This window comes from Physeter macrocephalus, chromosome 5, assembly GCF_002837175.3.
Source record: "Physeter macrocephalus isolate SW-GA chromosome 5, ASM283717v5, whole genome shotgun sequence".
Lineage (NCBI taxonomy): Eukaryota > Metazoa > Chordata > Mammalia > Artiodactyla > Physeteridae > Physeter > Physeter macrocephalus.
In genome coordinates this window covers 72,744,921-72,762,814 of record NC_041218.1, presented here as the reverse complement: position 1 = coordinate 72,762,814, position 17,894 = coordinate 72,744,921, and the positions used below count along the sequence as shown (strand labels likewise).

The following is a 17,894-nucleotide window of genomic DNA, read 5'->3' as shown; positions in this document are numbered from 1 at the left end:
AGAGATATTTAAGATGTAAAATATAACTAATTAGTTGGATGTGAGAGTTCCAAGAGGACAGTTCAGGGTAACTCTTACGACTTCTCTTTTCAGTGATTGGATAGGCAGTGATGCCTCCTTTTAATTAATTAATTAATTAATTAATTAATTAATTTTAAAATACATCTCTATTGTAGTATACTTGCTTCACAATACTGTGTTAGTTTCTGTTGTACAACAAAGTGCATCAGCCATCTGCATACATATGTCCCCATATTCCCTCCCTCTTGTGTCTCCCTCCCTCCCGCCCTCCCTATCCCACCCCTCTAGGTGGTCACAAAGCACCGAGCTGATCTCCCTGTGCTATGCGGCTGCTTCCCACTAGCTGTCTATCATACATTTGGTAGTGTATATATGTCCATGCCATTCTCTCACTTCGTCCCAGCTTACCCTTCCCCCTCCCAGTGTCCTCAAGTCCATTCTCTATGTCGACATCTCCTCCTTTCAATTTAAATGAGGGAATATAGGAAATTGGGGTATGGAATGAATTTAATTTTAGACATGATGAGTTTGAGGTACCCATGAGAAATTCAGGCAGAAGCATTCAGTATGCTGTTGAATATAAGTGTTAGAAATTCAGGAGGTATATCTGGGCTGGAGGCACAGTTTTGGAAGTCATGGTACGTATGAGGTAGTTAAAAGTGGTAGATTAGAAAACAAGATTATTCAGGGATTGCATATATAGTAAGACTGTAGGAGAGTGAAAACAGAATCCTGGGCATTGCAGGCTTTCTTCTGCTTAAAGATAATCTGGTATAGTTGCAAAGCAGTAGAAATTTTCTTTGATCTCTTTAATTTCCTTTTATTCTTTCCCACTTTAACAGATTTCAGAAATTTCCCCTTTGCAGCCCCTATTTGTTCCTTCCATTCTTTACTCCACTGGATTCTTCTTGAGGCTATTAGTTTATTCCTCTTTGAAGTGTCTGTTGTCAGACTAAACTAGGGAAAAGGAAACGCTTAATGTGAATTCACATCCCTTCATGAAATGGGGATATGTATTTCTGACTTCCACTAAGAAATAGGTTGTCTGCCATTTTTTAAACTTATTACTTTCTTGGTTTATCTTTTGTTTTTCCTCTTCTGATAGTAACATAGATGCAGATAAATATTTTGCTTCTTTCATTAAAACAGCTGTAAAGTTATGGTGATAAATCACATCTTGGACTCACATCAGGTACACCTTATAGCAAATTTGGGGACTGTGGCACTACCCAGGAGTTTGTGGCTCGTTTTCATGGGGATTGTTGCCACTCAGCTTCATTCCATTATTGCCTTGCAGGGAGGTGATTCCACTGATGCCAGATTTTTCTGTTTTTCAAGAAAAGTCAGAAATCCTGATTTTTATGTGATTAAAAAAAATGTTTATTGAATTAAAAAAAATACTATGCTGGCAGTTTTTGATCCCTTTCTCAAACTTTAAATTCTTTGTAACAAAGACCAACCATCATCACCTACTGAGCTGTTTGAGGTGTGTTTGGTTCTATTGTATAGTAGGGTAAGAGAGGAAACTTGACTTGGAAGCCTCAGAAGACTGTAGTGGAAAAGGAGACAGGCTTAATCTCTTGATTTGGACGATTGAGTAATAAAGGGTCATGAAATCAGATGGGCTGACTCCTATCCCATCTGCACTAAGTATTCTGGTAATGAATCCTCCCTATTTTCAGTTCCTTATTTGCTGCGGTTTTGATCCTGGGCACCATGATCAGTGATTTGCAACTGGAGTGTTTAGTTAGGGAGGATATTTTTCTATTATTTTATCATACATATTTAAGTACAAAATTAAACACACACACCCACCCCCATCCCCACACCCAGCTTTGGAGTTTTGCCACCAGAATGTAACCCACATGAATGATAATGTTTTTGTCACTTGGTGGGTTTCAAGTTCTGAACACCTGATTTACTGAATGTACTCAAAGTATAATTTGTTAGGGCTTACTGTATTTATTTATTTTTGTTGAGTCAAAGAATTTTTATAGACAATCTCCTCATTCCATAGGAAAATCAGGGAGATATGTTGGAAGTGACCTTTGGATTTTCTGTTTGTTCTCCATGGGAGGGAAAAGTAATGATTCCTGCAAGTGGAACTTTCATAGTTTTGAGTGCGCATGTTCTTTTAGCAACAGCTTTCCCTTGTAAATAAATTCCATTTGTTTAAAAATTAGATCTCACAAGTAAAAATTATATTTAAAAAACTGTGCCACAAAATGTTAGAATTTGATTGTTGATTCTTGATCTAATTGGCTTTTGACCACACTAGAGTAGATTATGAGGAATTCATACACTAGGTATCCTGAATAAAGACAGTGTGATTTTCTTTGGGAGGAGGGGAGTCTAGGTGGAGGTAGTTGAAGTATGTGCTAATGTATTATGTCAACTAAAATTCTGATCATCAAACAGTTTTCCTTGATTACATGATACATATTTTGTGTATGTTTATAGTTTCTCTTAGGTTTTCTGTATCAGAGATGTTGACCTCTTGTTTCCTGTTCTCAGATGAGAGATTATGAAATCTATGAAATGAATCTAAGTAGTTAAATTTTTTTTTAAAAGACACATTTAAAAAAAATTTATTTATTTTATTTTTTAAAATTTTTGGCTGCATTGGGTCTTCGTTGCTGCACACGGGCTTTCTCTAGTTGCAGAGAGCGGGGGCTACTCTTTGTTGCGGTGTGTGGGCTACTCTGTTGCGGTGTGTGGGCTTCTCATTGCGGTGGCTTCTCTTGTTGCGGAGCAGGGGCTCTAGGTTTGCGGGCTTCAGTAGTTGTGGCTCGTGGGCTCTAGAGCATAGGCTCAGTAGTTGTGGCGCATCGGCTTAGTTGCTCCATGGCATGTGGGATCTGCCCGGACCAAGGCTCGAACCCGCGTCCCCTGCATTGGCAGGTGGATTCTTAACCACTGCGCCACCAGGGAAGCCCCTAAATAGTTAATTTTAACATTATGTAAAAATAGGTTTCTTTACATTTTAATAAAGTTGAATGAATTTTGAGCAGTTTGACGATTGAGTTTCATACTTTTGTGCACTGATAATGACTATGATGGTGTATCAGTTTATTATAATTCATGACTGGTGCTGTCTTGTTATCATTCTCTCCTGTTGTAAAATCATCTTGTATTTGTGATTATATGTAGTTTTTTAAAAGACTTTTTTAAAAGAGCAATTTTAGATTTATAACAAAATTAAAAGGAAAGTGCAGAGAAGCTTCTAATTTTAATGAAGTCCAGCTTATCAGTTATTTTTTTCATGGATTGTGTCTGGTGTTATATCTAAAAATGCATCACCATGCCCAAAGTTGTCTAGGTTTTCTCTTAAGTTTTCTTCTGGAGTTTTATAGTTTTATGTTTTATATTTAGGTCTGTGTCCATTTTGAGTTAATTTTTGTGAAAGGTATAAGATCCGTGTCTTAGATTAATTTTTTTCTTTGTGGATGTCTGTGACAGCACCATTTGTTGAAAAGATTGTATTTGGTTATGTGTAGTTTTTGGAAACTCTTGAATAGTGCATTTATCTCTCACAACTTACTTTTTGCCATTTATAAATGGAATCTTTAAATACATTTACACATAAAAGTATAAATAGCCTTGAGCTTAAAAGTTCAGTAAACAAATGATATTCTCTGTCCTACTTTTGAATGAAAGATTACTTCCCCTGTGGCACACTCTTATGTAGCGTTAGCAGTTGTGAATCTTTGTTCACTTGGAATTTTTATTTTTGGAAATTACCAAAACTTTAGTAAATCAAGTGAGTAATTAATTTTGGGTAATACCATTTTGATGGAAATAAGTGGGTAACTGAAAAGAAAAGAGATTGATTTTTCTTGTTCAACTGCAAAACTGCCTTTGGAAACCAATTTTAAAGGAGTGTCAATACTGTTTAAGCTCTGGAGGATTTATCTTTTTTGTATTCCCAAACACTTTGTAACTTTTTATTATGGCACTTACCACATTTGTGTTATCATTACATGTGTATTTTACCTTTTTAGTTTATGAGCATTTTGAGGGCAGAAACTGCCTGATTCATCTTTGTATAACTAAGGCCTAATACATGGTTATCTAATTATTATAGGATCAGTGTAAACCCTCCAAATAATTATTTTGAAAGGCAGTAGTTCTTATATAAAATAAATACATAACCCACACATAAAATAGGATATTAAAACTCATTACTCACAGTAGTTCCATATTTAAAAGAATCTTTTTCTTAATTGACTAGCCAAGTGTATATTGCTCTACTATCAACTAGTCACAGGAAATTTTTAATCCCAGTTTAATTCTCTGGGCTGTGAACATGTAGCATGTTTGTGCGCTGTTTATTTCCTGCATTGGTTCCTTAAGAAATGCAAGTGCAATTATTATGTAAGTGAATTTTGTGATTATTGTGTGTGTTTTAAAAAATGTTTTTAGTGAAAAATTTTGAACATTACAAGTAGAAGGATTAGTATAATGAACTTCCTCTGTCACGCCCAGTTTAGGCATTTACCAACTCATGGCTAATTGTATTTTGTCTATATCCTTTTTCACTTTTCCTCTACTGTCCACTTTCAGAATTATTTTGAAGCATATTCCAGATACGTGATTTCATCTTTAAATATTTAATCATGCATCTCTAAAACATAAGGGTTCTTTTTGTTATAATAGCTGGTACCATTCATTATTTAAGCTAAAAGATAAGCAGTAACTTGTTAATGTCATTAAATATTCAGAAGATGTTTAGAATTACCCAGTATTCTCTTCCTTCTTTCTCTCCTCATTCTTCTCCTTTTTCCACTGTATTTTTGTTAAAATCAAGTTGAATAAGCTCTACATATTGCAGTTTTAACCCACAGGTTCTCCTTAACCTTCCTCTTCCCTCCTCTTTATTTTTTTTTCCCTTTGCCCTTTATTTGTTGAAGGACTTGGGTCTTTTGCCCTTTAGTGTTTCTCACAGTCTGAATTTTGCTAAGTTCATCTCCATGATGTAACATTTTCTCGGTCTTCTGCTTTTCCTCAGTCAGATTCAGGTTCGAGTCCCCCCACCCCAGCCCCACAAAACTCTGTGATAGATGGCGATGTGTATTTTTATTTCAAGAGGCATGTAGTGTCTGGTTCATATTCTCTCTCTCGCTCTCTCTTTTATCCTCTCTCTCTGCCCCCCCATCCCTCCCTTGCACGTGTTAGACTGGTAAATGCCTAAATATGTTAGGGATTGCAATGGCAATATTCTGTCATTTCTTCTTCTTATATGGATTTTTTCCTTAAAGAGAAACCGATTTTTCATCAACTCTGTGATTACCCTGATAAATGCCTAATTCTCTACCACTTTTCAAAAAGAGCTGGTTCTTTAGAACCCTTCAAAGGTGATCAATGAAATTTAAAAATCTTTCTATGATTTCATGAACTAACTCAAATATTTGAAGTGCTCCAATACATTGCAGTTGTTAGTGTTAGATTCCATCTTTAGCCAGGTGAAGCCTCTTCAGGTTGTCTGCTGAGTGTTGACATATTCTTAGTAATCTTTGGTAGCTTTCTGGTATGGCAAAGTGTTCCAGGCCCATCTTAAACTCAATTCCTGCTCCAGACTTGGAATCAGCCATTCCTCCAACAGCCCTAGTTCGTTTTAGTGGAACTATCAACACTATTTTTTACTGAAGCAATGATTCATAGTAAAATTACTATATTGTAAAATCAGTTGATTTGCTTTCTCTGTGTGGTTATTCCACATTGTTAATATATTCAGTTAGATTTTTAAATTTCACTTTGCTTTTGAATTTTAGAGATTGCTTTTGAACTTCTTTTTATATGTAAAATATTTATACTGATACAAAGTCAGATTTACAGAGCAAGGTATTTTCAGAGTGTCTAGTTCTTATCCCTGTCCTCTTTACCCCATTTTCTCCATTCCTTAGATCGTCATTTAAAAAAAATTCTGTATATCCTTATATTTAAAAAAAATAAGCAAATGTTTATAAATTTATAACTCTCACCTTCCCTTTCTTAGATGAGTGATAGCTATACATGCTTTCTTCTACTGGTATGTTATTGAATTAAAAAAATAATCAGGGTAAGTATGCTGATACAAAAAAATTTGTTCAAAATGCCCAGGATTGGTATTTTTTTTCTGATATCTTGATGGATTCTTTTAGTTCACATAATTAGAAATGTAGCTGTCTTATTCTTTGGTAGCTTTAAAAATTTTGCTTTAATCAGTTATTTTTAAGGGAATACTTTTACTTTTTGTATGTTATCTATATATACATGTATACATACATATGTATTTGTTTAGGAATGAGACTGATATATATGTAAATTAAAAATTGACATTTATCTGTCAAATGGAAACATTTATAAGGAAAATAATCTATTTTATTTCTCTCTTTTTTTAAAAACATCTTTATTGGAGTATAATTGCTTTACAATGGTGTGTTAGTTTCTGCTTTATAACAAAGTGAATCAGCTATACATATACATATATCCCGAGATCTCTCCCTCTTGCATCTCCCTCCCATCCTCCCTATCCCATCCATCTAGGTTAAACGTTTGTTTTAAAAAGTCTTTACTATGATTTTTTTGCAGTTTTTAAAATTATTATTTTAATTTTAGTTTATTTTTTATTTATTTTTGGCTGGGCTGGGTCTTCTTTGCTGTGCACGGGCTTTTAGTTGTGGAGAGCGGGGGCTACTCTTTGTTGCGCTGCGTGGGCTTCTCATTGCCGTGGCTTCTCTTGCTGTGGACCACAGGCTCTAGGTGCACGGGCTTCAGTAGTTGCAGCATGCGGGCTTGGTAGTTGTGGCTCATGGGCTCTAGAGCGCAGGCTCAGTAGTTGTGGCACTTGGGCTTAGTTGGCTCCGCGTCATGTGGGATCTTCCGAGACCAGGGATCGAACCTCTGTCCCCTGCATTGGCAGGCAGATTCTTATCCACTGCGCCACCAGGGAAGTCCTGCAGTTATTTATTATTAAGGCACAAAAACATTATGTATAACTAGAAAAATACAGCTTCTAAAAAAACACCTTTGATTAATTTATTTCAGCTTTGTGTATCTACTGGACCTTTTATTGGAAATTCAGGAAACCTTGTTAACGTGGTTTTGCAGTTGGAGGCTTTGAGTCTACTAGAAGCCTGTCAGGACTGTTCTTTGCTATACTGCTCCATCCCCATTTTAAATACTTTTATTATTCTTTATAAGGGAAAGCATTCAGTAAATACAGTCCTTTGTTTTTTCAGTACTGTAATTTCTTTTAGACTCTTAATTCCATTGATCCCCAATGAATGGGCTGTGGACTGGGGAGGGGTTGTGCAGCCTAACTTAGTTTGTATCCTGAAAAAAACAAGTGCATATGAATGTACCTGCTGTTGTTTCAGACTGTATAGTTATTTTGTAATTGATGGTATCTAGTTTAAAAAACACTGAAATAATTGTAGCTTTTTTTGTTTTCTTGTATTTTCTTCATCATTGGATGCTAGGAGTCCTAATTATGCAGTAGTCTATGATCTTTTATAACTACTGCTCTAATAAAACATTAAAGGGTTTGTTAAAGTAGTTACCTACATGTGTACATAATTAATTCTTGAAAGTATATAAAAGTTGAACAATAGATTTCTGTTTTAAGGGAGAGGGTTCTGTTACCAAAGAACTAAAAATACATGGGGCTGGTGTATATGTGTGTATATAACCTAATTATTCTGGGCACCCCTAGTTGAGAGAGAGAGGATAATCTCCACAGGTATCCAGTGGCCATTATCTTTGCCAGCTGGGCAGTTAGCCATCTTGGAGACAAGGCCCTCTATCCCTCCTGGCTCAACAGCTGGATTGAAAATGTGCACCGATTATCGTGCTAGTCTTTAATCATCCTCACAAGGATATGCTAGGTATCTTAAATACACGTGAGTGGAAGAGGATCTTTATTTCCATGTCCCAGGACTATGAAAAGAGGGGTTTGGGGACCAACTTAGCTAAATGTACTGATAATCCCTGTGTGGCTGCCTCTCCGTGGCTGCCTCCCTGAAAGGGAAGTCGTGATGTAGGCTGATGTGTAGGGTATGTTGAGACAGTCAAAAGTATGTTACTTCTGTACATCAGTCCTATGGGAGAAAAAGGACCAAGCTCTTGGGAGATTGGTTTTTTTTTTTTTTGGAGGTTGGGGGCTTGGTGCGGGTTGTGCTGGTAGGAATGTATAACTCTGCCTAAAGTCCTAAGGTGGGAGTGAGGGGCAGGACTTCAATTTAGCGTTCTTTTCTTTTTCACTTTTCCTTCCCCTTTTCCTTTTCTTGCCCTTTTCTCTCTTTTCTCCCCTACCTTCTCTTTCCATTCCCTCCCTTATTTAATTTCTCTAGTTAGTAAATTAATTAATTAGTTCCATATTTAGTGAGCAGCTTCTTTGTAGCAGGCCTTGGTTAAATTATTATGTAATGTTGAATGAGCCAAAGTTCTGTGTCAGGAGCACATTCTATTGAAATTACTTGGAGAAGAACTTCCAATTTATTATAGGTGGAATAAGGTGGAAGGAAAACAGTCTGTAGTTTCAATAAGGCGACTCTTCTTATGGGTACTTGTTTTTGTTCTTGAATTCTTTTATATAATTTCTCTGATCCAAGTTGGCACTGAAGTAATATCAGCTTTAAGATTTTCAGCCCTATCTGGCTGCCCTATGCCATGTAATGTGTTGAGACATATCAGGTGAATATAACTGAGAGTGGCTGACTCACTCTAGTAAAGACTCTTATGAGAGTCCAAGGTCCGTTCTCTGGGAGCTCTGACAATCTGTTCTTCATGTGATCTATTAATATATAAAATAGCTGTTTGCACTTAGCCCCAGTCTCCACACGTAGCCAGGAGAGTCTATGCCTAGCTCTGCATCCAAGTTACTTAATCAGTCTGCTGTAGATAGACTTGACTTGAGAGATGGTCTCACAGCTCAGCTCCTTCATTGTGCTAGTGTGAATTCTGGATCAAAGAGTGGTTAGTGATTTTGCAGTGGTTACACAGAACATTAGTGGCAAACTGGAACCTGTAATTTCTGATTCTGTGTTTTTAGTACTGTATTCTGCTACCTTTCCTATCATCTTGGGGTGTCCAGAAAGTGCCTTCGGTTTTTAAGTAAAAAGACACATTTTTCATTTTCACCAAGAACTTTATTGAACAGCGTATTCACCCTTTTGTTCCACTATGTTCTGCCATTTTCCAGGCAACTTCATAATTCTGTCTTCCAAAACTTTTTATCTTTCTGAGCAAAGAACTGTTCCAGGTGCCTTTTACAGTCTTCCAGGGAATTGAAATTTTTTCCATTAGGAGAATTTTGTAAAGATCTAAATAAATGGAATTGAAATTTTTTCCATTAAGAGAATTTTGTAAAGATCTAAATAAATGGAAATCTGAAGGGGCAGATGAATCAGAACTTCCCAGCCAAGCCGTAACAGTTTTTGCCTGGTCATCAAAGAAACATGCAGTCTTGCGTTTATCCTCATGGAAGATTATGCGTTTTCTGTTGACTGATTCTGGATGCTTTTCATCAAATGCTCCTTTCAGGTTGTCTAACTGGGAGCAGTAGTTGTTGGAATTAATCATTTGGTTTTCTGGAAGGAGCTCGTAATAGAGGACTCCCTTCCACTCCCTCCATATACATAACATCGTCTTCTTTGGATGAAGACCCGGCCTTTAGTGTGGTTGGTGGTGGTTCATTTCACTTGCCCCACGATCTCTTCTGTTCCACATTATTGTACAGTATCCACTTTTCATCGCCCGTCACAATTTGTTTTAAAAACGGAACATTTTCATTACGTTCAAGTAGAGAATCGCATGGAGAAATACGGTTAGAAGTTTTCTTTCACTTAACTTAGTGGCACCCAAACATCAAAGCAATTAACATAACCAAGCTGGTGCAAATGATTTTCAGTGCTTGATTTGGATATTTTGAGTGTGCCAGCTATCTCCCACATGGTATAATGTTGATTGTTCTCACTTAATGTCTTGATCACTGTCCACTTCAACTGGTCTACCCAACCATGGAGCATTGTCCACTGAGAAATCTCCAGCACGAAACTGCAAACCACTTTTGACCCATTCAGTCAGTCACAGCACTTTCTCCATACACTGCACAAATCTTTATTTGCGTTTCAGTTGTGTTTTTACCTTTCTTGAAATAATAAAACATAATATGCCGGAAATGTTGCTTTTTTTCTTCCATCTTCAATATTAAAATGGCTACACAAAAATTCACCAATTTTTGTAAGTCTTTTTTGAAAATGCACACTGATAGGACAGCTGTCACATACAATCTAACAAAATTGTTTCAAATGAAGTTGAAGACAGCTAAGTGCTACTGGAGCCATCTTATGGGAAAAACTGAACGAACCTTTTGGCCAACCCAGTAAAAGTCTGTGATGAGGATGAAATGAGATAAATGGTAGTATGAATTGATAGGCATAAAGTATCACAATGTAAATTATTTCCATTTGCTTTCTACTATCAGGAGGCATTTAAGATTTTTTACATTGTCACTTCTCGCTTTTAAGCATCTTGGCAGCAGGAGTCATTTTTTAATGTCTTTGTGTGTCCCTCTGCTCAAGGCCAAACTGACACATGTAAGAACCAGGGCATGCTAATAAAATTGATATCCTTTGAAACTGAAATTATTTTCATTATTTATAGATAAACTGTCTAATAAAAATTATACTTTATATTTATGTACTTGATACTCAAACCAGGAATTTATTACATTCATTACAAGTAGTGTTCTGACTAATTTCTTGGGAGGCATATTAAGATGATGAATATTTAAATAAAAGAAAGCACTCATTTATGATTTTGACATTTTTTTCTTATTGTGAGTTTTAATTTCAGGCAGTTGTCAGCTGACAGATTTTAAGGTTCATTAAGGAGTCAGGATTTGAATAGGATCAAATCCCACTCTCATACTAACTGTGTGACCTAGGGCCATTTTAAAAAAAAACTTCTCAGTATTTTACTTTCTGTGTTGTTAAACTAGGGATAATAATAACGATTAAGCTAAACTTGACCACTAGACCATGGGCTTATTTACTCCCCAAAAAACCACGTAACGTAGGTGAGGAAATGAAGGCGTGGAGTGGTTACACAGCTAATAAATAGTAAAGGTGAGATTTGCACTCAGATAGTTTCACTCCAGGGTTCATATTTTTTGAGCACTATGCTGTATTACCTTCTTGATTACTTCATAAGTTGTTCTGAGGAGTAAATGAGATAGGTATGTAGAATACTTGGTACAATTTTGATTTTCAGAGGTTTTGGGTTCTGGAATTGTCAGGTTTTGTGGACCTAGAGGCTAATTTAGGAGAATTATAAATATATAATTGTCCTTAGTTCTGAACAGTTCTGGTAGCTTATTAGAAATAGAAGTATCACAGAGCTCACCCCAGATATAATGGATCAGAATCTGCATTTTAAGAACCTGCATTTAAGATTCTTAAAGTCCGAGAAGTACTGCAGTAGATGATCATGAAGGTTTCTTCCATCTCACAGTTGGTGTGTCGGTGATTTTAGGGAACCAGACACATGGATATTTCAGTGTTGTTTATTGTGTTTGGAGAAGAAAATAGTAACATATCAAGTATTATTTTAATGTAAATCACTGTGAAGTGGATTTATTTATATTTTTCGGCTTCCATTCTGAATTTGTAAAAGGTTTCTGATGAAGTTCAAAATTTTTCTAAATTTTATCATCCTGTATCATCTTAGGAAATAATTAGAACTCAAAAATTTTAAATGGTTTTAGATCAAATGTTCTTCTTAATCTCACCAGTTAAGATTGTAATATTAGCCAAATATGTAAATGGGAACACTAAATATAACATGAAACTTTCTTAATTTTGGACAGTTCTCTATTCTGGTATTTCATTGAATAGTTTAACATTTGAAGTTATGAGATTAACCACAAAACAAATGAGCACCTGACTTGCTTGATTAGAAATGTTTAATTTTATTAGTCCCTGGAATATAGAAATTCCTCTCAAACTTAATTAAGGGAAGGTTCTTCTCCATAGATTTTTGTTTTTTCATGTGACAGTAATGTCTCTTTTGTTCACTGTTAAATCACTAGCATCTGGCACGTAGCTATTCACAAATATTTGTTGAATGAATAAGAGTTTGTTTTTTGATGATTTTTGCTGCCATTTTCAAATGAGTAAGAAGAGACTTGTAAGATTCTGATAATTTGAGTTTTTAGACAATTGAGCATCTCCCCATGTTAAATAATTGAGTTAATAATCTTTCCCACATTATATAATTGTGATGCTTTTTTGAAAATTTAATTTTTTTTTTTTTTTGTGGTATGCGGGCCTTCCTCTGTTGTGGCCTCTCCCGTTGCGGAGCACAGGCTCCGGACGCGCAGGCTCAGCGGCCATGGCTCACGGGCCCAGCCGCTCCGCGGCATGTGGGATCCTCCCAGACCGGGGCGCGAACCCGGTTCCCCTGCATCGGCAGGCGGACGCGCAACCACTGCGCCACCAGGGAAGCCCTGAAAATTTAATTTTTAAATTTCTTTAATTGATAGTCAAACAGTTGGAGCCATAACACATTTATACAGTTTAGAGCAAATACCTGGTTAAAAATTATAGAACATTAGAGTATTGAGTATTTGAGAAGCCCCCTGTGTGTTGTCCTCCAGTTGCATGCTCCCTTCTTTCCTTTATCTCCAGAGATAGCCATTTTGCTTGATTTCATTGTTCAAACCTCTGAATAGATCCTTAAACAGTAAGTTGTTTAGCTATGAAAAATGGCTAGCAAGCATAAATATAACTTTGTAAAGAGTAATATTGCTTATATTAGGTCAAATATCATTGAAGAAGGTAGGCTGGATAAAGTATCTGGGTCATAGTCTGGTCTGAGCTTTCCTGAGAGTTTGGAAGAATTCTTTTCAGGAAAGTCAGTGGAAAAGGTTTTGAATGAATCTTGGGAAATAGCATCTGTTTTTTATAGTTGGCCATCTTGCAGTACTAGTGTGGATCAGGTACTGGATGTTCAGCAGAACTATCGTCAGAGGGACTGAAATGTTCTGTACTTTATTCTAAACCACCATGGCCTACTTTCAGCTCTGGGAAAGAAGTCAGGGGAGACCACTTCTATAGGTGCAATAGTATCCCCAGCTGATTCAAGGAGGAGATCATGAAGGCAGAGTAGAAACATCAGTAGGCATTCTGTCCTCTGGTTAAAAAGATGTGGCCAGGATGAGGAAAAAAGGTAATAAAAATACAAATGAACAAGAGTTGTGTAGGCCTTATATAGGAGAAATTAAAAAAAGACCCTTCACTGAAGGACATAGAAGATATGAATAAATGGAAAAATATTATTTGGGGGTAGGAAGACTATTATAAATTTTCCTTAAATCTTATCTAAGATTTCTGTTCATGTGTCACTTAATCATGGAAAGCTTCTTAGATCAACCACATACAATTGCTTTATTTTTCTCTATAGCATTTATCCCCATCTGATATATATTTACTTATTTATGTCTTTTTTCCTCTTCTGGAATGTAAACTTAAGAAGGTATGTAAATTCATGAGGGTGTGCTTGTTGTTCTTCCCTTACTAAAACGTAGATTTATGAGGGTATATTTTATTCCTTGTGATATCCCCAGCACTTTGAACTTACAGCACATAGGAAGCAGTCAGTGACTGGTGAATGAATGAATGAATGAATAAATAAGTAAAACTGTGCTTTCTCTCATAGTCCATAGCACTTATTGTCTATTCCATAGTTTTGTGGTCATTAAGTTCGTTCAGTTTAGCATCTTATAATGCTTTCTATTATTTTCTTTTGGTTCAGTGTCTAATTGTTTCATTCCTGTAAGACATTCTTCTCTGGGCTTCTTGATGGTAGGAGTGGGACAAATGCATCCTTTGTATACCTCACAGCACAAGGCAAATGGATATAGGAACTTGTTGAACTGAATACATTTATTTATTTCATAATGACTTAAATTGCTAAAATCCAGTTTGCCTTCAACAAAAGGAGTATTTTTAATAGATAATACAGTATAATTCTAAACGAAATAGGGAAATAGGATGGAGAATTTTTAGAGATGGTTGAACTCGTAAATTTTGGTAACGGGAAGTTGGAAGTTGTACAGTTATAATTTTACAAATTTCTACACACAATTTGAGGAAATAAAAGTATAATTTTTAGTGAGACATAGGTTTTTTACCTTGAAATTTTAATTTTTAAGAAGTCTCATGCTGTAGTTTTAAGATGAAATATAAACAAGTACAATCTGTTGTCTACTTAAGCTTTCATACATGCTTTTGCATATATAAATGTATAAATGTTTTTATTATAAATACTTTATCACTTTTCATGTCATTCAACAATTTATGTAATTTGTTCATTTATATTGCCAGTAGATTGTTTTTTTAAATCATTGCTGATATGCTATAAATTTGTTTCTACGTACAGATTTTGTATATTGTTTCTGGGAGATAAATTTCTAAGAATGTACTTAACACTTTCAAAAGTAAATATTTTTAAAATTACTGAAACAATACCATGAATGCTTAAAAGGAGAAACATAAACTATGTAAAAGTTTTGTTGGTTCTTTTCTAGTTCCTATGGAAAATTATTTATTTATTAAAAAGATTTTTTTTCCTGCTTTATTTCAGACCAGTCTGTCCATATGGGGATGGGGAAGCCTTGGCATTGTCCTTTCTCTAATAACGTTTGGACCCTTTGTAATATTTTATTTGGCATTTTATATCCTCTGCTTTGTGGGTGGGTAAGTATTCTCAATGATAATTTTATAGTTCATGTCATGTTCAGTTGTTCAAAATGGAAACAAATGACCATGAGACCTCAATAAGAAAAAAAAATGATCATGAGAAATGGCAGTATGATTTATTTGTGAATGCTATTTTTGCAAATTGTTTTTACCAAAGTTAAAAATAGTAAAATTAAGATACCTATAGAAATAAAAACGATGGTTATGATTTGTACCAGCAATGTGGGTCATCATCTTCAAAAATAAATTTCAGTTTCTGATGATATAAACTTTTTTGTGTAAAAGTTTTTAAAGATTTTTTTATTCCTTTTGGTGTTATTTCCCCTTTAAGGTTGAAATTTCCTTATCTATTATAATAATAAGATAAATAAGTTAAATTGAGATGACACATCAAGTTTTACAGACTAGAAGATACTGTTTCATTGATTAGACTTCAGACACTAATGTTAATTATTATGTTAATGTTAATGTGTTAATTATTTCCCTTAGTGAATGCTGTCATTTTGTTCTAGAAAATTCCAACAACTGATTTTGCCGTTTTCTCTTCATGGTTATTTGGTTTACGGTGTTTATGCTTTACCTTGAGTTGATAAAACTTTACAGGAGAGGTATCAGTCATGATTTAGTACAGCTTCCTATGTAGAACGTTTGGTATCAGATATGAATTATATGTAAGAAAATGTATAAACAAGAGAGATGCTTGCTACTTAGATACTCTGAACAAGGTAGTTTAGCTGAAATGAGCATTTTGTTGTTAATGTTTATGTGTGTATGTATAATATATGTGTATTTGTGTATATGTATAATACATTTATGTAATTATTTGTGCAGTGAATACCTATGAGTTCTTTCAAAAAAATCTTTTGAGACCCCAAATATTTGGAGGAATTGTTTGAGCCTATAGGTTTAGAGGACTTAGCTGAATTGAATAGCATATATAAACTGTGGCCTGAGAGAGACTGTATAAGACACTGAAGGGATGGCTTCTAAATATATCTACCACCTGTCACATTTTCCAGGTTATGAGTTTGAAAGTCATGTGTAACCATTTTATAGGGAGGTCACCCACTGATTGTTGAACAAGTGAGAATTAATTTAACTGGGAAGCTACATCAAGGACTATTCATAAAACTGTATTTTATATTAGATTTAATATTTTCCTTATAATTGCTTGGATATGGTATTATATACTGAGACATTTAAGAAATAAGCCATAGGAATCAGATAAATGGAGCTCTGAATATCTTTATTGATTATAAAGATGATTGAAGACTTACAGATCTGCAGCCATTTGGGCTTCCTAAGTTACATTCTTTAGTCACAAATTAAGGCCAGAGCTGCATGGTTGCACCACTCCCCCACAAGGTCATGGCTGCTTTTATTGATTGGAAAGGAAATTGAGGAGATGTTTCTCTCACAAAGGAAAGATTTATTTTATTTCACTAATTGAATAAGCCTTTGGCAAAAGTGAGGAAGAATTTCAGAATATTTTACAATGCTTCAGAAAGGGAAGAAATTGGAGCATTACAGATGAAGGTAGAGGGGTGAGAATCATTTCTCTTAGACTCAACTGCTCCATATAAAATTTGGGAAAGGGAAAAGGGTGACGAGTCCATTCATTTAGAAGTCCCAGGAACCTTTGTTGTTCCCTTTTTGAGTCTGCTAATTTATTAAGGAATAATTTCAAGAAAGTTTTTGGATATTTGTAAAGTTCTGTGAAATTTTTTAGATAAGTTGGGATATTGGTAGGTGTGGAAGGGCCACTAAAAACTCTTAAGATAATATTAAGTCACATGGAAGGATCTGAAATTCCAAGTTCATGTTATGTCATAAATTGATTTGTTATTCTGTTCCAGACTACTGATGTCAGGAAATATAGTGCCACAGTAAGGGGACTTCAATTTATATACTGACAAGCATCCCAGAATCATCTCAGAGGATTAGTTAATTAAGCATTCCCAGGTTACTCAGTTACAGTCAGTGAGTATCACAATTCCTGAGTCAAAAATCTTTCTAATTTTGGCTCTAATTATGAAGAATGATTGTCCTTTCTTTAATGTAGCTTAATATAGTTTAGTGCCTTATGAATTTTAAGGGCAAAAATAGGCTTTTATATATCAATCTCAAAGTAGTTATATTTCATATAACTAAAAATCATTTCTTAGTTTCAGTGTTTTTTTGTTTTTGTTGTGTAAGTTTTAAAGATTTGTTTTTGTTCTCTTTCCTAGTTAAAATGCAAGTCAGAGAGGAATTAATACATTTTCTTATGGAAACTATCTTTTTTTTTGGCTAGTAAAACTTAAGTTTTTGAGCTCTGCAGTTTACCTGTATACAGTGTTGATGATGTATATATTTTGCTTGTGGTCAAAGGTAATCCCTTATTTTCTAATATAAAGAAACCCTTTGGAAAGAAAACCACTCAGAAGTTTTTGGTTTTTGGTTTTTTGAATTTTGGTGTTTATTTTTATTTTTTTGGTTGTTATTTTGGGATACCTTCAATACTGATATGAGTCATTTAATGGCATTCCGTTATGTTTGTTTGGTTATGCAATCATTTGTAGCACCTGTTTTTACTTAAACCTCAAGGCTGAAGCTATTAATTAGGTTCTTTCTGATATCATACTATTCCTTAGCTTACTTTTCTACTGTCACACTGTGGGCAAAGGTGAACATTTTATCGGTTTATTTTATGATAATGTTTTTAGAAATGCATTGCTAACTTAATATCAGCATTTTATTGTGTCTAAATATGCTTACAGCTAGGTAAAACTGAAATACAAGACCAACTTGATTCTTAATAATGTCAGATACAACACAGATATGTGAAATTTACTGGTAATTCTGAGGCCAGCCTTTTCAAAAAGAAACAGAAACAGAATTGATGACATGAGTTGATTTGACTTTATCTGTTTCTCCACCCTCCTCCTTGCTTTTGTGGTGCCTGTACTGAAGAGTGGTGAAATGGCAGATAGCCACAAAAAGCAGAGGACCTTGAGAATCTTCCTTTCAATAGCTAAGGCTGACTGTGTTTAATTTTTAACTGTTCCCTTCTTGTCACTGCACCCTTCCTTCCTTCCTTCCGTCCGTCCGTCAGTGTTGGGTCTTCGTTGCTGCACATGGGCTTTCTCTAGT

General features: G+C 35.1%; 1 protein-coding gene across 2 annotated transcripts in view; it reads left to right on the top strand.

Annotated features, from left to right (window-relative positions):
- The window catches only part of SNX13 (sorting nexin 13), a 155,149-nt gene that overhangs the window by 28,532 nt on the left and 108,723 nt on the right, over positions 1–17,894 (top strand). For both annotated transcript variants that reach the window (XM_024127474.3, XM_024127470.2), the window contains one exon: positions 14,647–14,759. In XM_024127474.3, the coding sequence (XP_023983242.2) occupies positions 14,647–14,759 (113 nt within the window). Of the gene's footprint in view, positions 1–14,646; positions 14,760–17,894 lie in introns of those variants that run through there.